Below are 25,953 nucleotides of genomic sequence, written 5' to 3' on the forward strand. Positions count from 1 at the left end.
GATCACAGTTCACAAAGTAACATAACTTGACCCAAACATGTAAAGCAAAAAATAATTTAAGCAACACTTCCTTGATTTATTAAGGAAAATCTGATGGATGAAACTTTGGGACACTCAAATTCAGTATGTTTTAGGCACTGTTAGTTACAACTACATTTTTTTTTACTTTTAAACAACATGGAGCATCAATTTCAAGACTCAGGTCTTAATCAGATTTCCTCTTTTTACTTGCATGTAGAAACAAACTGAATTTGTGCTTAGAATTAATAAAAAAAAACACCAGATAATTAACTCCTTCATCTGAAGGCCTTGACAGCTGACCTGTACTCAGGAGAAAACATGAAAATCCATTCAAACAGATAAAACCCCACTGAAATGTGTTACCAAACTTGCCAAACATACACACTAGCCCACATAACAGATCTTTTTTAAACATTTTTTTTTTGTCATTTAGAGATAATTTTGAGGCTGAGTTAATTTGCATTTACTTTTCCCAACAGATTTCTAAAAAGACAAATTGCACTATTGATTGATTTTGAAAACAAACCTGGGTTGACTTCTGGCAGTTCCCTGTTTTGGCTTCTCTGAGCAATATTGCTTTGGTGTTGATGGCAGTGATTCAGTGTGCAAGGGGAAACTGGACATTTTTTAATTATGAGGAGAAATGAAACTCATAAACTTCTGCTACAAATCAGAATTCTTTGGGAGATCTAACACATGGATATGTTGAGGGGTTTGAGCTTAGGTTCATTAAAATGGCTGTTTAAACTGCTCATAAAATTAGTCAGTTTATCTAAATACTAGTTTGGCTGATTTCACCACTCCCCCATCCCCCTGAAAATAAAACGAGACGACTGACGGAATTCATTACTAGTTTTGACTCTGGGATGACAGTCTTTATACATCCTCTGTAGAAAGGTAAGATTTGACTGGCATTTTAAATGGCTTTACAGCAGTGGTCTCAAACCACATACACATTGGCATCATCTGGAGTAGTTTTAAAAAATGGTGGTGCCCAGGTCCTACCCCAGCCCAGTTAAGCCAGATTCTGGGGCCTGGGCCCTGGGCCCTGGGCATTAGTATTAAGCATTCTAAATGATTCTAATCATGCAACCAGGGTGAAGAAACACTGCCTTAGAATGCTACTTCTATTAATGTTTCAAAAAGTTTAAGTCTTCTGATTAGAACAAATCAGAAAGCCAGCTCACCCAACAAGGTGCCAAGAAGCTTTCGAGTTAATCTTTACCTTACCCGGGCTTTGTGATTTAGACTGAGAATTTTGGCTGCCACGTGCCCCTTACCTTAGCTGGTATGTCCTGACTGGCTTAGTCTTTTTGAACCTTCCTCTTGCCAAAGGTTGGTATCCAGTCTTGTCTGAGAGATGGCTCACATTTTAGAGTATTGTCCTAAGGAGAGACTACAGCATTTCATCAGTTTATGAATGAGGTTCAGGTGCTGAGGGTCTTGGAAATCATATGGTGCTACGACCCAACCACTGGCTAGGCAGAATGTTAGGGAATAGTATTCAGCTATGGCAAAACTGATTTCAAATGAGATGTTAACATGGATTACTAAGATTGCTAAACTATGGTTTACCAAATGCAGATTCTTTTGTTCTTTAAAATCTGTTTCTTAGATGATTTTTCAAATTAAAATACACATTAGTAGTTCTTTTAGGAGGAGTGTTAATACCTAGTTCCATCTTTGGAGAAGGCCTTGAAACTCTTCTGACTTCCTAAGGGGTTGTCCGCAAAGGGAAACATCCCCTTCTTTATTTTGCCTGTTGAAATGGTAAATAACCAACCAGGTGATATTTCCTCAAATGGCCAGTGTTGAATGCCCTCTATGAGAGGCAAATGCCCAGTCCCCCGCTTCAGGTCCTAGAAGTCTTTTTTGGGAATGAGTAGGAAGGTGTACTGGACAGATGGCTTGCTGCACATTCCTGTGACCCTGGCTTTCTCTTTGTTTTTGTTTACTTACCAAAGGACCAGGAACTGCCAAGACGTCCAAGCCCTCAGCTGTGCCTCCAGGCCCCCCTGTGTACTTGGACCTGTGCTATATTCCCAACCACAGTAACAGTAAGAATGTCGACGTTGAATTTTTCAAGAGAGTGAGGTCGTCCTACTACGTGGTGAGTGGGAATGACCCCGCTGCTGAGGAACCCAGCCGGGCTGTCCTGGATGCCTTGTTGGAAGGGAAGGCTCAATGGGGCAGCAACATGCAGGTAAGAGCTCCAGGACAGTGTCGGCCGCACACGGAGCCATGTCCAGAGGCAGAGGGAAGGAATCAGGTTTAATGAGGCACCATTATGACTGTGGATCCACATGAGGTGCCCCAGGGGGTCTGCCACATGTGAAATATCCTGAGGACAAAGTGGATCTCACACACAGAAGATGGTTTAAAAGTATTCTTATCATTGACAACCCTGGACTTGGAGGAGAAAAGCCACTTTACCACCCTAAAGCTTAATTCATTTCTCTGCAGAATGGGCCCAAGATTACTTGCCCTTTACCCTAATATACCAAGAATCTATGTGTAACCAAGTGGTTATATCTCCATGTGAGAACTGATCAGGAACTATCTTTACTCCTTTGTGTTTCAGAGCTAGGAATATGGCCATTTAGAAAACCGACTGTCTACCTTAGGTTCTGCAGGAGGACCACTGCTGAAAGCGGGCCCTTACAGGACACTCCCAACTCCCAAACGTCGTAACTGGCCACAAACCACTTCATATTATTTCAGCTGATTTTTGCTTATCTGAGTTTTACTTATGGTTTTGCACAGTCATCTAGTAAACTGTGTTTGCATAACATTAAATACTTGTTATTTAATCAAATGAAATCTAATGAGAAGCACCCAGTGGCCTCTTACTGAATACTAGATGGAATTCTTACTATTTAACCCAGTACCCACCCACCCACCCCACTCCTCTGTCCCCAGTCACACCCACGAATTAAAGATACAAATCTCTGTTCTCAGGATGTAATGTTAGTTACACACAATTACAGGGCTTTGAGCTGCAATAATAACTAAAGTTCCTTGGATTAAATATTGCAATATCTTTAATGTAAAACTTGTCAGTTGTGTTAAAGGAAATATAAGAAATTCTACTTGAACTGAAGCCCTTCTTCATTAAAGAATTGAAAAACCAAAGATTAATTAATATAGATGAATTAACTGACTAGTCTTTAGTTGCTTTTGGTTCCAGTCTTCAGCACCCCAGAAAACTAATTTTTTTGCAGCTTTATTCTGGCTCCTAGAAGATGTAAGTTGAAAAGTCCTTTGCATTTCTTAAGAAAAGAGATCTTCCTTTCTTGCCCCTTTTCTAGTGGTCTAAAACTTTATTGTTCTTAAAAAAAAAAACTTTATTCTTCTATTTTTTTAATCAGAGTTCTGGCTCTGCCCTTGAACAGCTATCTTTGCTCTCCCTGCAGGTGACCCTGATCCCGACTCATGACTCAGAAGTGATGAGGGAATGGTACCAGGAGACCCATGAGAAACAGCAGGACCTCAACATCATGGTTTTAGCAAGCAGCAGCACAGTGGTTATGCAAGATGAATCCTTCCCTGCATGCAAGATTGAACTGTAAAAACCAAGACCAGCCACGCCACAGGATCTGAACTTTTGTTTCCAGAAATTCAATTTGAAACCACCTTTTCTAAAAAAGTCAATTCATCTAAATAAGTCGCTGAACTGTTACCTGCCAAACACTATACTGTGTCATGGTGATACAAGTCACTAATATTTCTCAGTTTTTGCTGATTGCTAAGGGAAGTAACAGTATTCCCACACTAGGGTTCGAGTTACTGCAAAATCACCTACCCCAGTTCATCTCTGCTGAACATTTGGAAACCATGCACAAGCAAACCCAACTGACTTCTGCTAAGTAGAGGCATTTGTCTTAGAGAGAGAGAGAGAGAGAGAAAGAGAGAGAGAGCGCACACATAAAAGAGAGGGAATGCAGGACAGAGAGAGAGAGAATGAGAAGGAAACAGAATGCAAGAGAAGGAGATGTAATGGTAGAGAGTGCTGGTGAGATACCCAGAGAGAAAGAGAGGGCAGGGTGGGGTGAGGAGAAAACAACCAAGTTAGGTCTGCATATTCTTAGTCTGCACAGGCAGAGTTTGCAAATTGTGTCAGTCTTAGTCATCAAAAAGGGTCTTAATTTACCAAAACAAGTTGGCTGGAAGAAAACAGAAAGAACAGAACTTGTTATGAGGGCATGTGAGATTTTTCACGCCTTAATTAAGCTCCTTCAGTTTGAAGGCTGCACACTGACATAATGTAGTGAGTGTAGACTAGACATGCAAGTGGTTTGAACCCCATTCAGAACTCTCAGACTCTTCAGACACACGAGTAGACTGATCTAAGGCATGCTCCCAGCATCTGTGCACCGTTAGTTCACTAAGTCAATTAACCTGCATGCGGAGACACCCAAGTCCACCCCAATTAACAAGCAAATACCAAAGCAGTTGGGAGTACATACGGTAGACAATTTGCCTTAGAAAGTGACTTGAATGTACAAAGATACTTGATGCACTTATTTTTTAATGTGAGACAGCAAGTTTATAAAACATCCGTGTAGGATTATAGATACTCCAGTTCAAGGAGCATGTGTACGCGTGTGGGAGGGGTACTAGAAGCTTACCTGATTGGTGCAACAGTTTGATGCTGAGCATTGCGTGTTGAATTCCACCTCAGGCCCCTCAGCCAAACAAGTTAAGCCTTTCATAGCTTCTTTACTACTGCAAATTCAAGATTGAAACGGCTTTTATGATCACAACTGGGAAAACAGTGAATCTTAATGGTGGAAGAGGTTCTCAGCAAGTGTACAGAATTGTCTTACATTGGCTTTTTTTTTAATTTTCCATTAATTTCAGCATAATTATGGAACAAGTGTACAGAAGAATTTTTTTTTTTTAGATATGTGAGAACTTTTCATAGATGAACTTTTTAACAAATGTTTTCATTTACAGGCAAATGCAAAGAAAATTTTCAAGTGACAGTCTTTTTTTTTTTTTTAAAGTGTTTTGTAAGACAAAAACAATGAATGTTTTTTGAAGTTCTGGTGAGATTGAAGTCTGATATTGCAGTAATAATATTTGTTAAAAGCCTGTCACTACCAGGAATAGTGATACCTCCCACCCCTTGATTCCCATAACAAAAATCTGACTGTGCTATTTGAGAGTGGGGGAGAATGGCTACTTTTCCAGCCTTTACAAGTATATCACCCAGTGGTACCCTACGTACTTCTTTCAAGATCTTCAACCATGAGGTAAAAGAGCCAAGACAAATTCAAAGAACCCTAGTGAAAATTTGCTTTGGGATTTTCTTTTCTGGAAAAAATTTAAAAATACAAGAAAAATACATTGAAAGCAAATGAATTCCCAACTCCTATGGTTCATCACATAGAGTTCAGAGATCATTTCCATCATTGTCATCATTTGAACTATGAACCTGAGAAGCCTGATTAAAACTGACGTCAAGTTTCAAGTTGCAGGTCAATGCTGCCGGTGTTCAGATGTGGCAAACTTCTCAGTGACAGCTGCGCTGGGCTCTGTTACGATGCGTTTCCTGCAGACTCTTAAGATCTGTGGAGTAGTCAACAATCACCTCGTTCTATTTTCTATGTTAGTTATTTATTTCAAAATTAACATTTTAGTTTATTTTTGTCTGGTAAGTGTGTGTTTTGCACTGCTAACTACTATGAGGGTTTAAACAATGCTTCTTCAGGGTCCCTTCACTGAGGACCTATGCAGTCTACTTAATGCTGTGAATTACATTTTCAAATGTTTAATTTTAAAAAAAAATTAATATTCTATTTTTTTTAGGCTTCTCTAGAAATGCAGCTTTTATTTATTACCCTATTTCTTTGAAGTCCTTAAGAACAGCACATTGATTAAGGGTACAAAAAGTGAACACACAATGGAAAACTCATTGTGACAAAAATGGATTTCAGTGAGTATAAACTCATCTACTTCAAATGTATTTTATGAGACAACCTAAGATACTCAAGGTAATTATTTAATGATTAGTTGTTAAGTTGGTCCACATTATGCATTAGAAGAGAAACAAATTTCTAGCCTTCTTGCCAAATCCAGACCTCTGGTTGATTTTTCTTTGATAGAAGATGGAATTATTTTCCAATATCCCAAATTAAATTTATTTAACATATATATTATTTTGCTTTAAGGAAAAAACCAAACATTTAGGAGAATTATAGCCAGTCTTCAATTATAACCATTCTATCCCACTCTTTTTTTTTTTTCCTTCTTTTTTTTTCTGCTATGGGATTTAATGGGAAAAATATACAAAAGCTGTCACTGGTCAGCTGGCTCTTCTTCCTATGAAATAGATCAGTACCTTTCTCCATCCATTGTCCTCAGTGATGACCACAGAGCCTGAGTATACCAGGAAGACCAACATTTACATTACAGGTTGCTCCGGTCCTTCCAGACACCTTTCCTACCTGTGTGACTAACCTAATTTTGCTAGTTCCATAAATACACAATTAGTTTAGTAACAGCCATCACAATGTACCATGTACATTCATGGTGAGAGCTAAAGATTGACACAGACTTCTAGGAGCTTTATTCATACTGATTACTTAATCCAATTATATAGATTGAATATGTGAGTGGAAGGAATTTTACATTCTGTTTAAATGATGGGATTCCATCGAGATAGCACTCATAATCGTGACCTTTTTGGTAGTATTCTTAAACAAAATTCTACAGAAACTAAATGTTAGAGATGATCCTCCATTTTCGATTTTAACTAATTCTACCCTCTTTCTCAAACCCCAGGCCCTATGCATGCTTTCTCAGTCTTGTGGGACTGGATACAATGACTGACCCTCCCTGTGCCCCTTCCCCCCCTTAAATGCCATTTTCCATGGAGTTCAAAAAATTTTTTTTCTTAACCTTACATATCATAGTGAATGGTTTCCCCAGTGTATATGAATGTTTTAAGTGTCTCCAATAGCTTACACAGTTTAGGAGTTTTCCAATACTCATTTAATAAGATTTAATCATTTGCTAATGGAAATTTTACCACTTTCCATTTTCCCTCTGTTACCAAACTGCAGCTCTCAGGAGCTGCTCTACAATTCTGAAATTGCTTTTCTTGCCTCTCTTTAGTCACCTGTCACAGGAGGTTCTTGCTCAGTGATGATATTGTGAGTTAGATTAGTACCTTTTTTTGCACTTCAGATTTAGAAGAAAAGATCCTGTTTCCATTTGAAAGGAACTATAAGCTTTTATCTTTTAACCAACTGAACAACACACCAAAAGCAGCCTAGGGATGAGCATTTCTTTGAAAGCAATTAGGTTATTCACCTGGTATTAAAACTATTTACTATGAAAAAAATCTGTGACTTTATTAATTTAACAGGCAGCATCAAAAACTGAAAAGGAAGGGAAAAAGATAAATAGCTTCTCTGCACTCATTTGGAGCTCCCCAAAAAGGAGCCGTGGAGATGAGGCACCAAGACCGGGCTGTCCTTTCGAGAACACATTGCAGCCCTCGAGTCACGCTTACTGTGCTGCGTGCAGCCCTCCTTCCGGCCTGGAAGGACCTGGTCTTGAGCCCGGCTGAGAAGCACCTCCCACTCCTCTCTCTTGTTCTGAATGGTGTTTGTGTCAGTCTGCAGCTGTGTATGGTATTATGTCTTATAATCCTGCATCACTTCTATCCTATCCAGTCATATCTAATGTAGAAAATTAGTTTCCAGTGAAAGTAATATGTAGTGCTTTTATGATATTTGTGTGCAATATCCCCTCTTCCATTGAGGATATTTGATGTAAAAGAAAAAAAAACTCAGTTCCACAATAAAATACAAAAGTGGCAAAAGTTGGTGTGTGTGCTGTGCTGTCTTTTGTTGTGTGTTACTGAGCTGGGCTCACTGGGAACTGGGGGTCTTCCACCCACTGGGGGTCTGGGCATTCATTCACAAGGGGTGACCGTGTACTATTCAGGGCTCCCTGGCTTTCGGCAAGCAGCTGAGAGGGCCCTGTTTCTACAGCTGTTGTCTACAGCCAAGCCCTAGAGGACCTTGGGATCTACAGACAGAAACTGAAAGATCAGAGAAAGAGACAAGTTAAAATTATTGCTTAAAATAGAAAAAGTACACAGAGCAGTGCAGTTGAAGGAGGGTATCAGGAGGGTTTCCTATTAAATCACAGTATAAACCAAAAACTAGGTTTAATCCTAGCTCTGCCACACCCAGCTGTGTGACCTCAGTCACTTAATCCATCTGGAATTTCTTCTCTTACCTATAAAATTAAAGTGTTTGACAAGATGGTCAAACTGGATGGTCCCTCCCAAAGCTGACTTTCTGGGGCTCTACAAAGCCATCACCCTCTTGATTTTTTGCTCAGTTATAGAATAAACTCTATATAACTAACATAATATGCTGTGGATCTGATTCACATCTAGGAATCTGACTCACATCCTAGTTTAGGAAAGAATCGACAAATAATAATAAAAAAGGAGAATTCCCCTCAATCATTCAACGATTATTGCACATTTACTCTATACCCAGCAGTGGGTAAGAGCATGGGGGTTTAAAGGTGAGCAAAACCTAAGTGCTGCCCTAACTGAATGTGGTGACTGGGGCTCCTCAAATCTAAGGGTGAGTCTAGGTGACCACAGGAAAAGCACAACTGATGTCTAAACTGAGACCCGGTGCACGCACGTCTGTGGGTGTGTGTTAGACAAAGCAAATTCCAGGCAGAGGCAGCAGCAGACATGAAGGCTCAGGATATGCTGGGATGCCCAGACTGCTCAGAATGGCAAAGTGTAGAGTGGGAGGCCTCGGCACCTCAAATCCCAGAATTCACAATTCACTCAGTTCACAGATGTGCCTCCGTGATCATTCGATCAACAGACCTCCTGTCTGTCTTCAGAGAGGTCCTTTGGCCTCTAAAGGCCACTGCAGCCTGTCCTGAGTCATAATGATATCCTTTTGTCGCCTACACTCCTTTTGATCTTATACTGTGCCTCCAAGCCATGGGGCTTGGTTGACGGGTCCCATTAGAAGTCACTATTTGCCTGAATTCTGAAATCCCTCCAGAAATTAAAGGGTCCAACATGTGAGAACTCAAGGTGGGAAAATCATCACCAAGAGAGTTTAAAAACATCTATCAGACTAAACTTAAACAAGTTGTTTTCTATTTCACTGTCCAACTACTCAGTTCTAGGAAGTCTTTCTGGCCTGAACGTACAGTGACCAACCATCCTGGTTTGCCCAGGACTGCCCTGGTTTAAGTATGGAGAGTCCTATGTCCCAGGAGACCCCTCAGTCCCAGGGAAGCCCTCACAGATGGTCACCCTACCTGAACCCCTCCATGTGTTTCGATCCCACTCCCTCCAGACTGAGGCCCAGTAGAGACCAGGAGGACATCCCCTCCCAGCTGCTCCTTTCCTGCATCAAGGTAGCTCTACTTCAGTTTCTTTTTTCCTATCTTGCAGGCAAATCAACAAAGGTCCATTGAGATACTATGACTACATTTTCTTTCTCTTTTTAGATGCATTGCTCATTTTAAGATGCCTTTCTGTGTCCCTACAATGACCTTTCAACACACTCTTGACTCATGAATTCTTGGTCTCTTGCATAATCTTGGATCCCACTGTTTCCTCTTTGATCTTATATTGTACATCTTGGAAATTCACTGGAGCCATATATGCAGACTGAGTTATGGTCACACTCGGCTCCTTTAATAGGAGTGGTTCTTCTGGCTAATTCTCTGGGTGGGGGTGGGGGTGGGCTAGGGGGTGGGAAGGTGTTACTGGCAATGTTTTCACAGATGCTGGAGCATCATGAGGCCTTGTCCATGGAGTGATCGCCCCGTAAAAAATAGGCACAGTTCTATTTCATGGTTTCAACTATATGCCACTCAAACCAATAGTGCGTGTTACTTCATGCAGTTTCATGGATTTAAATGCCATGTGTAAACTGATGACTTTTACATTTTCTATCTTCAGTCTACCTCTCTCTGATCTCCAAACTCATATATCCACCTGTCCATTAAAAGCTCCATTTGGATGTTCAGTAGGGACCTTTAAAATATTCCAAATCAAATTTAACATGCCCTCGAATAAATTCCTGATTTCCCCAAACTGCTTCTCCTCCTAGGCTCTTCTAACTCAGTAAATAGCAACTACACCACTCAAGTTGCTAACGTCAAAAATCTTGGCCCGTCGGCATATCTGCTGGCTCTACCTTCAAGACACATCCAATCTAATCCTTTCTCTCCACATTGACGGTTACTACCCTTGTCCAAGCCAGTCATTTTTCCCCTGGATGACACAGTAGCCTCCTAACTGGCCTCCTGTTTCCATCTTTGCCCTCCAAGTTTACTCTGCACACAGCAGCTAACCTAGAGTAATCCTCAGAAAATTTAGCTTACATCATGCTGTCCTGTGCTCAAAATCTTCAAATGGGTTCTCAGAGGAAAAGCCAGTGTCCTTACTAACAGGCCAGGGGCCTTCACCACCCATCCTTTCCTTTACCCCTTGTCTCCCTGGGCTCCTCTCCCGCTGCCCTCCTGGGCCCTGGCGCTTGTGCTGACAATGCTTTTCCCCAGGTGACTCCATGATTCTCCACCTCATTCTCATGGGTCTTTTTCAAACCGTCATCTTCTCAGGAAGGCCTCCCTAACTACCCTGTTAGGATGCAACCTTCACCGCTCAACTAGCCCTCTCTTTTCCTCTTCCTGGCTTTGACTCCGTATCACATATCACCGCGTGACATATATATACTTACTATTATCTGTCTCCTTCCGTAGACTAGACACACTGTGAGGGAAGGGATCTTAGCCTATATTTTGTTCCCTTCTGCATCCTCAGTGACTATTTTAACCACTCCTAACACACAGTAGATACTCAATAAATATCTGTTGAATGACTGAACGAATGAATGAACATAATTAGTCTTGGGTTAACACAGTGATTATATGGTGTAGTTGTTTGAAAGTAGGTTTGGAATCATGCAAACTTGGGTTCAAGCACTGTCCCACTTATCGTGTGGCCTTGGGCAAGTCACAAAACTCAGTTTTCTCCTGTGCAAAATGAGGAACCCTGCCCCACAGGGCTGTTGTAAGGATTAGAGAGGATTTATTTAATTAGGTACGATTAAATTAGGTAGGAATGGGCATTCACAGAGAGGAGTTAAGTATAATTTGTGTAATCAAGATGGGTACATGATTGCTCCTCAGCCAGAGCCTGGAAGACACTGACACTCAGCAGTGGCCCGGCATTCTGTCACTGGAGGAAACTTTTCATGGCTATTCTTGCCTATCCGATTCCACGTATTTACTCAAGGGGCATTGGAAGAATTAAAATGCTGAACTCTGCAGAGATGAAGCATCATGGAAACCAAAAAAGCAAGCAAACTCTCTTACCACTGGAAACATCAGAAGATATAATGTCCCTTTTATAAATCTTCCCCAAAGTCCTTAATCTAGCATTTAAAGCCCACAATGGAATTTATGTTTAGATTCTTTTTGGAAGAATAAACCATTTTCTGAACATGTCCACTCACATCTGGAATCCTCACATTCATGCATAATAAACACACAGTGCAAGTGTCACTGTTCTGTTTTAAACAAAGATCCCAGTGGTAACTACCACACTCTTGGGGGCACTGCCACCATCCTTTTTTCGACTTCCTTGTTACCAGACAGGTAATAACATCCTCACAGCAGCATGCAATGTCAGCAAAAGGCCAAATCAATGGGGAAAGAAAAAGTAATTTTCAAGTGAAGAAGCTGTTATTTAGAATAAAAGGCAATTTTCCTGACATAACTGTATGTTGAAAAGCACTCCTCTTTCCCCATTTTCTGAAGATTTTAAAATTTATCATTTTCAGTTTAAAAAGTTCAGCTCTGAATGTTATCAACAACCTTTTAACGAGCATACAATCACGCCACATTTTCTGCTTTTATGATTCACTAAAGCCAAAGCCCTCTGAGCCCATTTCAGGCTTCATCCCTTCCTCAGCCATGCAACTGGGCGCAATGGTGTAGGGTTCCGCTGACTCAGGTGAGGTCACATCACTGCAGCTTCATTTTGGAACCTAAGACTCCTCATCCCAGCAACATACCCCCAGATGGCAAAATCATATAAACCACAGACAACCTATGAACTGGGAAAAAATATATGCAAACAATGCAACTAACAAGGGTTTAGTTTCCAAAATATACAAAAGCTCATACAGCTCAGTATCAGAAAAACAACCCAATCAAAAAATAGAAGATCTAAATAGACATTTCTCCAAAAAAGACATATAGATGTCAAATAAGCCCATGAAAAAGATGCTCAACATTGTTAATTATTAGAATTATTGCAAATCAAAACTACAATGAGGTATCACTTCACACTAGTCAGAATGGCCATCATTAAAAATATACATAATAAATGGTGGAGAGGGTGTGGAGAAAGGGGAACCATTCTACACTGTTGGTGGGAATGCAAACTGGTGTAGCCACTAAGGAAAAGAGTGTGGAGGTTCCTCAAAAAACTAAAAATAGACTTATGAGTATGATCCAGCAATTCTACTCCTAAGCATATATCCAGAAAAAACTCTAATTTAGAAAGATACATGCACCCCAATGTTCATAGCAGCACTTTTTACAATAGCTAAGACATGGGAACAACCTAAATGCCCATCAACAGATGACTGGAGAAAGAAGATGAGGTACGCACACGTACACACACACACTGGAATACTACTCAGCCATAAAAAGGACGAAATTATGCCATTTACAGCAAGATGGATGAACCTGGAGATTATCATTTTAAGTGAAATAGGTCAGAGAAAGACAAATATATGATGTCACTTATATGTGGGATCTAAAAAATGACACACATGAACTTATTTACAAAACAGAAACAGACTCACAGACATAGAAAACAAACTGATGGTTACCAAAGAAGAAATGGGAGGGATAAATTAGGAGTTTGGGATTAGCAGATACAAACCACTATGTATATAATAGATAAACAATAAGGTCCTACTGTATAGCACAGGGAACTATATTTAATATCTTATAACAAACTATAATGGAAAAGAATATGAAAAAGAATATATATATATGTGCAAAACTGAACTGCTCTGCTGTACGCTAAAAACTAACACGACTATAAATTAACTATACTTCAATTAAAAAAAATCATATAAATCACTGTTTATTCACATGGGCTTTCCATATGGTCTTTGTTTAGGAAGGATAATGGCCCACTCTGTATCACTGCATATTTTATACTCATACACAGCTAGACAAGAAACAACTAATGTTAATGATTTTTCGAGCCCTCATAAGAAAGACCACTTACAGATGAGCTGTGTGCACAAATATCATTCTTGGGTCTCATCTACATCACCACAAAAGTTCCTGTGGATGCCCTGCTCGTTTACTGTAGGCCAGGGTTTCTCAACTTGGCAATACTTACAGTTTAGACCAGACAGTTCTTTGCTGCAGGGCTGCCCTGTGCACTGTAAGAGGTTAAGCAGTTTCCCTGGACTCATTAGATGCTATTTCATTTACAGTGAAAAAACAACATTGATAAACTAGTTTTCAAGACCTTTGACTACTTGTAAAATTGACAAATTTCCCACACACATATCTGATATCCACAGCCAGCTAGAAGGTATGAAAACAAAAGTGTAAAGTTTGGTGCCAAGACAACACAGCCACAAGAGGAGGAAAGTAAGCTATTTGTACCTCATCACTGTTTTTTCTTCTTTTACTACCACTCTGCCTTTCTTTTTCTTCTATTTCTTCTTCCTTTTTTTTTTTTTTTAGGAGAGGGAGGGGTGCAGGGTGGGTGTGGGCTGTTCATTTCACTTCAATTTCAGGTAATTTCTCTTGAACATCTACTTTACATGATTCCAAGGGGAAGAAGAGGACCATCTTTGCCCCCGGACAGCTTGAGGCAGACCTGTGTGACTAATTAAAGCACAAAGCAAATGATGATTTCCCTTCATTAAACCTTTTCCCGTCTCCGGGCTTGAAGTGCTCTTCCTGTGAACACGCCCATCACTTCGTGTTTCTAATGATACTTACTTCTTAGTTGTGCACTGACAGGTGTGTATGTGCCTGCCCCCTTTCCCTCACTAGAATGTTATCTGAGGGTAGGGTCTATTGTCTACTCACCTGTGTAACCTCCAAATCACTGTCTATGGTGCCCAGCACGCAGTATGTGCCACATGAATGCTCATGAGCACAGGAAAGCAGTGCCAGAACAGACTCAGACTGTCTGCTGTAGTCACCGAGCTTCTAAGGGGGTGGTCCGTGGTGCTGAACAGAGCAGAGGGGAAAGGGTCATTGCAGTTGATACACATTAGAGCGAAAGCCCAAGTCTCAGGGTCTAATGAACCAGCAACTAGTCAGTGAGTGGAGACACCCTTTTAAGAAATTTGGGGACAAAAGGAAGGAGAATGACAGGGTAAGAACTTGATTGATGGCAGGATAAAGGCTTGAGTAAGACTGTAGACTTGAAAGAAGAAATCAGTAGAGATGATGCAACGTGGAAAGGGAAGATGGTTCTGGAACAGGCCAGGTCACAAATGAAGAGCCTAACCTTGAAAGGAGGGTGGGGACACCTATCACTTGGAAACAGAAGGGAAGATGAAGAGAACGGGTAAGGACAGAGAGCTGTTAAGGCAGGAACGAGGGAGACTGAGGTTGGACTATGTGGCCTACATTTTTGAGACAAAGTAGGAGGCAAGAATATCTGCTCACAGTTCTGGGGGCCAGGGTCTGGGGCTTAAGCAAAGTAGAAAAGCTATTGAGGTAAAAATGAGAGTCAGTAAAAGAGAAAGGAAAGAACTGTTGAGTTGAAGAGGACAGCTGTAAATCTGTAGAGGAATCAGTCAGCATGACATTACAACCTTGTACACCACACGTAGTGGGTCAGAAGCAAGGAGGAAGAAAACAAACGGCAATGTGCTAGTTTCCGAGGGCTGCTGTAACGAAGTTCATACCAAAAACTGAGTGGCTTAAAAGAACAGAACAGTCCTGGAGGCCAGAAGTCCAAAATCAAGGTGCCAGCAGGGTCACACTCTCTTTGCTCCAGGAGACAACACTTCCTTGCTTCTGGCTTCTGGTGTCGGCTTGCAGATGCACCACTCATGTTGGCAGCTTCTCCTTGTGTCTTCACCTTGTCTTCCTTCTGTAACTATCTTTGTGTCCAAATTTCTCCTTTTAATGACGTTATGGATCCACTTATAATGGATCAGGGTTCACCCTAATGACCTCTTTATACTTTATCTTGGTTAAAGACCCTATTTCCAACTAAGGTCAGACTCTAAGGCACTGGGGTCAGTGTTTCAACACTTTTTGGTGGGGATGGGAATAAAATTCAACCCATAACAGGCGGCTCCAAGGATATAGGTCCACAGATGGCAAGTGGGCCTAGATAAAGGGAGTGAGAAGAAACCAGAGATGCTAATGAGAATACCAATAGGATGGCCAACTGTGGGGCCCAGGCTGGAAGGAAGGCAAGTAGGGTCTGAATTCTGGAGATCGAAGGTTTGAGTGACAGGGTAAAGGCTAAGGGTTTGCGGGCAGGAAGTAAGGGAAGGGCTGGTTTGGCAGGAGTCAAATGATGAAAGAAAGGAAGACTGCGAGAATGGACTTCAGGCTCTAAGATCTTGAATTAGTGATATGAGGCTGGAGGTCTATGACTCTGGTAGGTCAGCTAGAGAGGTGATCTCTTATAGTTAAAGTCATGCCTAGAGGCCAGGGTACTGATGGCAGTTTCTCCATCCACGTGGAAGAAATACAGATGGTGATATTGCTGAAATGAGCAGAGGACAACTGTGGTCAGCTCTTGTGATCATCCAGGAAGGTGGGAAGGTATCCTCTAGCTCAGGAGACGAGAGACTGAGGAAAGACTCACAAAAGGGAGAGCTCACGGGAGGTGGAGGCATACATGTAGAAGAAATCTGAGGAGCAGGGAGCATGAAACTCCTGCTGAGCAGCAACACAGGGGCGAAGTGGTCTCTCTTGGTGAAGACTGGGTGTTAAGTGCAACAGGGACAGATGAGGAGGAAGACGGAGGCAAAACTGTGAGCTCAAGTATCAACCAGATGCCTCACGCGTGGTGGCTGTTAACTTACTGAATGAAAGATGCCTTCTGACTTATCTTGAACCATCCTCGTGATACAATAAGGGAGTGGCTGAAAAAGTCCTGCCCCTTATAAACCAAAATGCCAGAACCAACTTTTGGTCATGACCCTCTGCCTAAGCAAGGCTCAGGCCCTGTGTGGGATGCTGACTGCAGGTATGCACGGAGGTGACACGCAGGGTGACGGGCAGGGCGAGCCAGACCGCACGTGAGTTAGTTTCAGTTTCCTCATTCAAAACTGGAATAATAGTACCTCCCTTGTAGGACTGCTGTTGCACAGTAAATCCTCAACGAATGTTAGTGGTTGTGATGGTGATTATTACTACTACAAACGCCACAGTCTCACAGAGGAGGGTTGAAAATACGTTCCTCAAAATCATAGTAATCATAAAATTCCCTACCTCTCCCTCCCTTCCCCCAAAGATGAAGAAAACACCAAAATGATCCCAGAACATTTATTTCCACAGGTTCTTGAAGACAGAGCACAATTTTGCGTGGAAGTACATCACTACACTTAGGGCAAAATCACGCAGCAAGCAAGAGCTGCCCTGACCCATCTCACAGGGAAACTTGAGAGGGGAATTGTCCACCTCCCGTCAGTTTTACAATCACTCGTATCGCCACGTGCAAGCCCCAGCCCATCTCTCCTTTGTTCCAACTTCTAACTGAAACGTGTTCACAAGCTGTACGTGCGCATGTGAGTGTACAGAGAAGACTCACTTCACCTACATGATGAGGAGATGAGACAATACATCGTGAAAAAGTCACTCCAACATGACGTGGAAGCCAAGCCAGGGAGGCTTCAGAGCTTGGGCCAGCTCTCCTCAAAAGCCTTTATTCTGAAAATTCCACTGAGGGGTCCCTGAAATTCAAAAGCCAGCAGGGCTGGTGTTTGCTCCATGAGTGAACTTCTCCCAGTTCAGGTCTGGGAGGGTGGGATGCAGGCGAAGGGGAAAGTGGGGATGTGTGGGCATCCCACACCTGGCTCAGGCTGAGAGCACACCCCCAAGAGGAGACTAAGGGCACAAGGCGTCGGGACTGCAGATGACATCGGCTGGGGACACAGACACCATTCAAAAGCTTGTGCTTGAGACTCGACTCTTCATCCATGGCTTCTCCCACTACCATCGCTAGGTATCAGTGGCTTTCAATGCTCAGAATTGATCTCTGTACCCCAGGAACTATAAGCCTTGAGAGCCCTCATTTAAGGTATTTGGCTGGTGGTTTCAGTCTGACCACCTGCCACTTTCATGGTTCCACAGCCTCCCTGGCATCTGGGTGGGTGGTCACAGTGGCCTGACATGTGGAGCAGTGTGGCTTTTATATCATAGGCGGTCTGTTTGAAGAAAAGGAGCAGGTTGGATGGACAAAGCCGAGGCTGCCGTCATGGTGACCATTAATCTGTGACTCCTGAGCTGGGTCCAGTGAGGTTCCTGAGGCCCCTGTGGGGCTTGTTAGGTAGATGCCTTTGCTGCTCTTCGAGCCTCGTACTCCTGCTTTGCCCTCTCCCTATGCTCCTGTTCCTTCTGAATCAGGTGTACCCGTTCCAGATGCCACTGCTGCAGCTTCTGCTCGTAGGCGGCGATGTCCTCTGCTTCACAGGTGGGGAGCTGTTCCTTGACAAGCTGGGTGGTCAGGGTCAGAAGGCTTTCTGACTCAACTTTGCCCAGAGCCTGTAGCTTAGAATGTAAGGTCTGTTGGAAATAAATGAGGGGGGGGAAAAAAGGGAGACATGGGAGGGGTAGGCAGGTGAAGAATACAAAGAAGAAAAAAGAGACTAAGTCTCTTGCAAAATCTCCACACATTCTGCTCACGGGAAAAGGTATTTTGCTGGGAACCTGTCATGCTGCCTTTCATGCAGGCACTGTTAGCTTTTGCTTCTTTTTTTTTCAGCCCAGCAATTCTGCTCAGATGCACCACGTGGGATTTCTTCCCCATTCACTCACAAACGGTAAATGAAACTCCGTATGCTGTGATTCCCTGTGTAATTTCCTGGTTTTAAACCACAAAGACTGCACAAGAAAACAAACCTACATTTCCACTCTGACTTGCACCAAACCAAGCAGCAAACTCTATGAACAAAGAACCCTAAGATGCAAACGAAATGGCAGAAGCAGCTGATAAAATGGAGGAAGCCCATCCATAGCTTGTCCTTTTGAAGAACAGAGAAATGTTTACCTAACTAGTATTCCTTTCAACAGATGGAAACCATGTCAAGGCTTCCTTACTAACAGCATCATGCTAATAAGCAGCTCCCAGAAGCGCCGTTACAAGCTTCCCCCCCACTGAGCTTCACTGGGGGTCAGCCTTGACATCCTGACTGCTTATGGCTGCATATGAAATGGCAGCTCGATCTGGTCAGTATTGCATTTCTGGAGAAGTAAAGTACTAAAAACACTAATCTACTGAAGTGCTTCAAGATGTAGGTCATCACAGACCCCCTTACGGCCCTAGATGTAGCAGATACCACGCGCCCCATGTTCCACAAACAAACGCAATTCACTGGCATAGGTGATGAGGCCTGTTCCAGTGGCGTGGGGCAGGGGCGCTGGGAGGTAGGAAGGGTCCATAGGCTTCAAGGAGTGGCCAGAAGCCTAGTGTCATGGGTCAGACATATAATAATGAGTCCCAGATTACCTGGAACTAATAAAAATCAGGTACCAGGAAGAAAAAGTGTAAAATGAGAATTATTTCTGATACCACTTTCCATGTGGCTTGAGGCCAAAGAGACCTCAAAGCTTGGGACACCAGAATAAGGACTCACCTCCGAGTCAGCAAACTTGTGTTCAAAGTCAGTCACTTATGGGTGAGGTTCCGCCAGCCTCAGTGTCATGTAACACGGGGGGAGCAGTACCTAGCACCCAGGGCTATGGTGAGGAGAAATGAAATGTGGTGGCACCTAACACACAGCTGGCAGTCAAGAAATACTGGTCTCTCTTCTTTTTTGAATTAAAAATAAAAATGCACTGTGCAAGAGAGAGGCCTGAGAATTTAATGGAGGCACTGATTTCTATTCTCCGAGATTAAATATGTAAGAAACAAGAGAAAGAAATTAGGTAATTTTTAGGAGAGGTGGGGCAGCCTTGGTCAAGAAGAATATAGTGAATGATACTCTATGGGCCAAGCAGATTTTTTTGTTTCTCAGCTTTTCTAAATCTGCAAAGTTAGGTAAAGTTAAGAGGAAAGAAAGGGTGTGTAAATTTTTAACTTAGCTGCTAATTCTGTGTACCCTGAAAACATCGATTAACCTTCCTTTCTCAGTTTTTAAGTTATAAAAGAGGGAAGTTGAGCAGTGACCTTACAGAAGTAGCAGGACAAACAGCTGCTCAAAGTACTGGAACCCTCATGAGAATACGGGGAACTGGGTTTCCCAGAGCTGGTTGAATATAATTACTGCAAAGACTTAAATGTAATAGTCTGGCAGAGTGTACATCCCTCTGTCCCAAAATGACACAGTGGGTCAGCTGGGATGGTTTCCCATTTTCTGCTTCATACAATGAATTCTCCTTCAGGCAGCACTTTTTTTTTTTTTTTTTGCTTTGTGCTAAGCAGATGAGAAATGCAGCAAGGAACAGGCCAACGGTTTAAAATTTGAACATGGCTCCCCTCCCTGACTCTGATCACAGAGCACTTTGGGACGTACAGCTGAAAGCTACCAAAGGCAGCCTGAGTGCTCAGGGCTGTCCGAAAACCAACAGTGGAAACACACTTACATCGTCCGTGTGGTACAGAGCGCGTTTCCCATGGCCCTAGCACACATCACCAAGCCGAGTAAGAGAAGACGCCTGCGTCTCACCTCCATCATACTCAGATGGGGCTTTGTGATTTCCACCTGGGTTTCCAGTGATCATGAAGGTTCAGTGCAATATGGAGAAATGCCTAGATCCTCTACACCGGGGCTGGAGTCAGATGCTTGCTACGAGAAGCCAAGCTATTACCCGCTCATTGAGCACACCTCAGGGATGAGTGAGTAATGATATGCTGCCTTGGGGAACAAAGCTGACCGATTTGCTCAAGCACAAAAAGGAGCATAAAAATTCCATTTGTTTCTTTTAAGACCACTTCCTCTGTGAACAATAAAAGTGTGATTTTTGATGTCAGTTTTTATGCCTGTGTGGGACACTGATGTATTATTAAAGGACTGCTTGTCCATCACCACAGCAGAGAAGCATGTCTAACGCACAGCTGTGGGGACTCAACTGTGCTCCGACTCACCTCAAATCGTTCCAGGTATTGGGGAAGCTTGGACTGTTCAGTCTCCTCCACATCCAACTGCTCCAGGACTTCTTCTGGCCGCAGGCCCTCCTCACCCTCTTGGGGTTGCTCCTCTGAAGACCCAGGGGATGGAGCGGTCAGAGCCTTCAGCGCTCTGTCTAGCACGTCGAGCTGCGGAGCAGAAAGTGGGGCAGGGGCTAAACATCCTATGGCCTGAAAAGCACTGTGAAGAGAGGCTGGAGAAGGGAAAGGAACACTGGGATCTAAAAAAATCACGAGAAGAGTTCTCTTATCACATCATAGGAAACAGACACGGTTATATAATTTTACATTACACCCTGTAGCACAGCATGGAAAACTTGGTACAAAACAAATGGAACAAATAAGCAAGCTCAGAATTATCTGTATAAGTGAATCAGCACAGTGGCTTCTGATTTCACTTTTAATCAACCAGGTAGGAAGCCAAGAATTATGCTTGATGGGCACTAAAGTATTCCCTCTTTCATCTCTCTCTTCCTCAATTGGTTTAGAATTAGGAGAAAGGGAAAGAAAAACCACTACAGACCACAACCAACAACGGGCCACTCTGAATGCAAGGTAAGGCCTCTGAATCTAGGCAGGGCCTCCTTCAGAGAAAGGGTGCCATAAATTAGGGATCAGCGCCATCTATACAAGCTGCTGACAAAGACTAGACAGGCGTATGTGAAGTTTACTGTTAACAGGTGACTTCTATGACTTAGAAAGTAAGTAAATTATAGAACAGGGTTTCTTTGTGTTTTGACCCCTCTCCTCTACCACTTTCATTTTGGGCCAACCTCCTTCGAACCAGAGAGGGCCTAATCATCAGAGATGGGACAGAAACAATCTCATGGTCGGCATTAGCTCCTGCATGGAGACTGATTAATTCTGTCCATGTCACATCAGAACAAAAATCCTGAAAATACTCCAAGGTTTTTCAATGCCACTAATACATTATAACCAAACCTGACACATACCCATTTCCCCTGACATCTGAATCACATTCCTATTAAGTCAGAGCACAAAGAATGCAAATCTGGCTCAAAGTGGAAGGCATACTTCCCCTGGCAAAGCATTTATGTATAATTTTGTGTTTTCAATCACCAGTACTGACTACAGCAGGGTTAAAACATGAACATATATTTTTAAATGTATATGCTTTGTTATAAATGTCTGGCAAAGAACATAATGATTCACCAGACATCAGTATACAAAGCCAGTATAGAGACCAGACTTGTGTATCCTGTGACTGAAATGAAAGTCAAGGGGTGAATCCTAATGATCAGGGTCAAGGCAAAACAAATAAGTAGCTCAGAGTTAACTTTTACACCCTGTTAACAAAACAACTAATGTCCTTCTAGGCCTCACTCTGACTACAAAAGCTGATTAAACAAGAGCGAACACTGTGGCTCCCTATCGAGTGTAAGGCTTGTCCCATGGCTGTAAGATGCTACTTTCTGCAGCCTGAGTCTAGTAACTTCGTATGTACTGTCAAGAGCCCAAGGTGACCAAGAGGGATGAGCTTTGAAGCTAGTGGGAGAAGAGTTTCCCAGTCTAGGCAAAGTGAACGCCTAGAACTTTGAAAGGAACATCTGGTCCAGATCTCAGTACCATGCATTCACCACAGAATGGCTTAAGGAAAGGAAAAAAAGATGATGACACCTCTGGTCTCTAAATTCATTTCTTGAGAGCTCTTATGGAGGGGAAACTGCCAGGTAGGTAGTCTCCCAGGACTACATGAGGATATAGAAACGCCAAAAATTAAAAATGAGGGGGAGGGTATAGCCCAGTGGTAGAGCATGTGCTTAGAATGCAGAAGGTCCTGGGTTCAATCCCCAGTACCTCCATTAAAGATAAATACAAAAATAAACCTAATTTCCTCTCCACCAAACCAAACAAAAAGAATTTAAAATGTTATCTTAAATTCTCTTGAGCTCCTACTGAGATTTTATTATTTTGTTGGGGGGGGTGGTTAGACAGTATTTTACTGAACTCAGTTTGAATTTCAGTTTTCCTCCCAGATAATGAGCTATAAAATCAACATTAATCTTATTTTCTAGTGCTTTTTGTCAGTAACATTGAGAATGTTTGTGGTTTTTCATTCCTTTTCAACTGACGTAAGTACATGATTCTACAGAGACACAGTAGGGGCAGGAGGGAAGGAGAAAACAGTGACAACAAACTCAAAGCCTGACTTAGAAGGAACAGGAGACGGCAAATCCCACTGAATCAGGGCCGGGGAACATACTGCTTCTCCACACAGCTTTCCGTCTTCTGGGGAGGAGGCCACCTTCTCCATCACTTGAAGGGCTCTGTCAAGGTAGCCTGGTCGCCACAGCAGAGGCATGTTATGGTACACAGCCCGCAGCCCTTGCTGCAACTCCACCTTCCCTGTGGCCAGAAAGGACAATGAAGGGGGCTCAGCCGTGGCTTCTCACTACGTCTGAGATGGAGGACTCAAAGGCACAAGTGAATATTCACCTGCAGGTCTAGAAACAGAGAAGGATCATTTCAAATCAAGACCAAGCGCCTCATCCACCCAGTGAATGGAGACACTTCAGATGGATGATGAAAAATGTGGGAAAAGTCAATGTATACACTTCTCAATATAAAGCTGTGTGAAGTGATTTTTCTCCTTTTTCACCTGGACTGTTGGAGATTATCATGAGGAGGTATGAGGGAAACTTAGAGGTTGTGATATCTGCCTTTGAGAGGAGCTACCCTTACAGAACAAGCCAAACGACTGAAATATTATTTTTGTTTCAAGAATAAAATCTTCCTCAGAAAAAGAAATTCTGCAACTTTCTTACAGTGAAAATATTGTCAACATCTGACAACTTTCCCTGCTAGGAAATGGTTGACATTTTTCAAAATGCTCCAAAACAGCCGACTGATCATCATTATGAAAAAAAAAAAATCACTTTGCTCTTCTTTCCTCTATTTGAACTTCATCAGTACTTAAATCATACAGTCCTCATCATCCTTTTAGGTCTCAGGACATGAATGTTTCTCTTGGTACCTCAAACCATCACAGCTGGAGCTTAAGAAGTGGCTGGCAGACAGCAGGGTCCTGGTGGGGAGAGGGGCTGTCTCTGGATTTCCAGGGAACAGTTCTCTCTGCACTAATGACCAAAGTCACCTTGAGCTGCCAGGTCTTAAATCCACCTTCACTTATCTTTCCCAGCAAGGAGGATTTGAGAAAGCTGTAGTGGGACATAAACAGACAAAGCTCATCAGGTGACAGCTAATTTTAGACCTTTAAGATGCTTGGGGCTGGCTGCAGTCACGTTCTGGGAGTTGCTTCTGTTGGAGGTGAGTGAGGCTGCATAGCACATGACACAGTGAGAGCAAAGAGCTTTGGATCTGATGTTGCCAGACCCGAAGCACCCGGGTCTCTGCTCAGAAACAACCAACAACTAAGAATGCTTTCTTAGCCCTGACAACTTCTTGGACAACTCATACGGTGTAGAGTCCTGAGTGCTAGTCTGAAGGTAAAGGCAAAAACTTATAAATCAGTATCAAAAGTAGATGGCAAATAAGGAAAAAATTATTTTAAAAGAGTAGTCAACTCTTTTGTTAGTCTGTCTGATAAACTCTGAAACTCCTCTCTCTGAGCCAGTTTCAATCAGATTCAGCGTCCGAGAATGCCACATTACATTGTGCTTCAAAAGTGTCAAACTGCAGTCAACTTAGGTGATTTTCAGAAAACAAACGTAAGCAGACACAATGTATGATCAACAGAAGGTGCTTTCTCAAACGCCTATCTACTTAGGAGAGAGAATGGATGGGTAATGAGACAAGATGCATTTAATAAACCTCTGTAAACCGGGACATACTTCATGCATTTAGGTTGAATACTATTTGCCCAGATTCCACATAACCCAAGTGCAGAGGCCTCCCCTCAAAAGGCTTTGCCCTCCTGACTGTCTGGTTTTCTTGAGATTGGGGCTCTAAAGTGAAGCTGGCAGCCCCCTGTGTGGTAGTCACACCACACCGGTGAGCACCTCTCTGCTCTCCAAGTGCTACTGGATGTGCTCTCTGAGTTTCTCTTCCCTCCCCTGAAAACAATACCAAGGAAATGTGTTCAACTTCAACGCTTTATTTCTTACCTCCTGGACTTTAGGTTTAAAGTGACAGAAAGATCTTTTCAACAATGGGAAAGATCCTGCCAGTCAGTTCTCTCAAAAGAGGGCCAGAACTTTCCTTTCTTTATCCCTTCCTCACATTGATTACTACTAAACAGAAACTAGTTCTCACCTTGCCAGTGGTGACAGGTTTAAGAATCCTCTTTACTGTCTTAGGTCACAACTGCAAGGCTATATCAAGGTCCATTTTTATGTCAAAAGTGAAAGCTGTATTGGAATTTCACTGGTAAGTTTAAATCAAGCTATAATTTTATTATGAAGCAGAAGAATGCGTCAGTTCTACCCATGAAGAACAACGTTCATAAGGACCACCAGCTTACCAAGAAGTGCATAGCCGTACAACTGGGAGCTCAACCCCACCGGGTTCTTCTGCTTTAGGCCTGGGAGTAACAGGGATGCACCAAAGTTCTTCTCGTCTTCCCACTGCAACAGAACATACCAGATACACCAGGTCCAGCCAAGGAATGCATACTATATGCAAAAATGGGATTGTTAATGACACAGAGGAAAAAACATAACATTAAGTAAAAGAAGCAAAATAACAAAACCAAAGGTACATTATAAATCCAATCTTGTAAGTTAAAGATATTTATGTTTAATGAAAAATATAAAAGAGAAATGCCCTGTATGTCGACAGACTTCTGGTCAGTGAAATTATGAGCAATTTTGGTTTTCTTCTTTGTACTTCTCATAATTTCCTGCACTTTGGGCAGTGAGTAAGAGTTCCTTTTACAGTCAAAAAAGCAAAACACGACAAAAATAAAGAGTACACTCTGGACCAACACTGCTGGGAGATAATCAGTAAGGATTACCCAAGCTGTCAGCCCCGAATCCACTCACTTTGCTATGACAGGACGGAGCAAGCTTTTGAATTTTCAGCAATTCAGCGGTAAGACTCCTTCTACTTCACAGTGGTAAAATAAATATAACTATTAGGCTTTTCCAGATAGATTTATGCATCTTAAAAAATAAATTAGGCAATCAGAAACACTTAGTGCTCATTTCTTTCAACCCAGGGTGCAAAATTACACTTCAATAAAATTGAAGCTTTTTGAGACACGGGAAAGAAAGAGGCAAAAACACAAGCATGGCTTAGGCTACTGCAGACTAGCAACACAGTGACGGGGGACTCCCTGTAAACGCGGGCCCGAGGACAGCCTTGGCAACTCCCCACACAAGGAGAGCTGTGATTTTCTCAGTGCCGCAGAAGCACATGAGCCTTTGTTCTGGCTTGGAAATACAGAAAGCAAAGCTCAGGTGGCCCTGCACCGGTCAGAGAATGAATAAGGAGGTGTGCAAACTACAACTGCAGCCAGGTGTGAGGAGGCGCCCTACGTGTTAATGGGCACCCAAACCTCTTTACTAGGAAGGGCCTTTCTGCAATACAAGTGTAATTTCTTAAGGTTTTTCCAAACCCTTGAAAAAAGCAAAGGCGTTGGGAGA

General features: G+C 42.5%; 2 protein-coding genes and 1 non-coding gene across 11 annotated transcripts in view; 2 read left to right on the top strand and 1 right to left on the bottom strand.

Annotated features, from left to right (window-relative positions):
- Positions 1-7,855, top strand: part of MAP1B (microtubule associated protein 1B) — a 93,995-nt gene extending 86,140 nt beyond the window's left edge. For both annotated transcript variants that reach the window (XM_045512375.2, XM_074359525.1), the window contains 2 exons: positions 1,986-2,224; positions 3,435-7,855. In XM_045512375.2, coding sequence (XP_045368331.2) covers positions 1,986-2,224; positions 3,435-3,590 — 395 coding nt within the window. In that variant the 3' untranslated portion in view covers positions 3,591-7,855. The remainder of the gene's footprint in view (positions 1-1,985; positions 2,225-3,434) is intronic.
- The window catches only part of MRPS27 (mitochondrial ribosomal protein S27), a 116,261-nt gene that overhangs the window by 11,614 nt on the left and 78,694 nt on the right, over positions 1-25,953 (bottom strand). For 4 of the 8 annotated variants that reach the window (XR_012504782.1, XR_012504781.1, XR_012504780.1 and 1 more), the window contains exons 8-12: positions 24,831-24,933; positions 22,614-22,756; positions 20,348-20,518; positions 14,158-14,301; positions 1,302-1,417 (exon numbers count right to left, since the gene is read on the bottom strand). Coding sequence is in view for 3 of the 8 variants with exons in the window: in XM_010949309.3 (XP_010947611.1) it covers positions 17,587-17,826; positions 20,348-20,518; positions 22,614-22,756; positions 24,831-24,933 (657 nt within the window). In the remaining 5 variants the exon portion in view is untranslated. Of the gene's footprint in view, positions 1-1,301; positions 1,418-7,176; positions 13,951-13,992; positions 14,302-16,573; positions 17,827-20,347; positions 20,519-22,613; positions 22,757-24,830; positions 24,934-25,953 lie in introns of those variants that run through there. The other 4 variants (XM_010949309.3, XM_045512376.2, XR_012504783.1 and 1 more) reach the window with 3 other exon arrangements.
- Positions 22,140-22,212, top strand: TRNAS-AGA (transfer RNA serine (anticodon AGA)). The gene has a single exon. It is a non-coding gene; the product is annotated as a tRNA-Ser (tRNA).

The sequence above is a fragment of the Camelus bactrianus genome, chromosome 3 (genome assembly GCF_048773025.1).
Source record: "Camelus bactrianus isolate YW-2024 breed Bactrian camel chromosome 3, ASM4877302v1, whole genome shotgun sequence".
Classification (NCBI taxonomy): Eukaryota; Metazoa; Chordata; class Mammalia; order Artiodactyla; family Camelidae; genus Camelus; species Camelus bactrianus.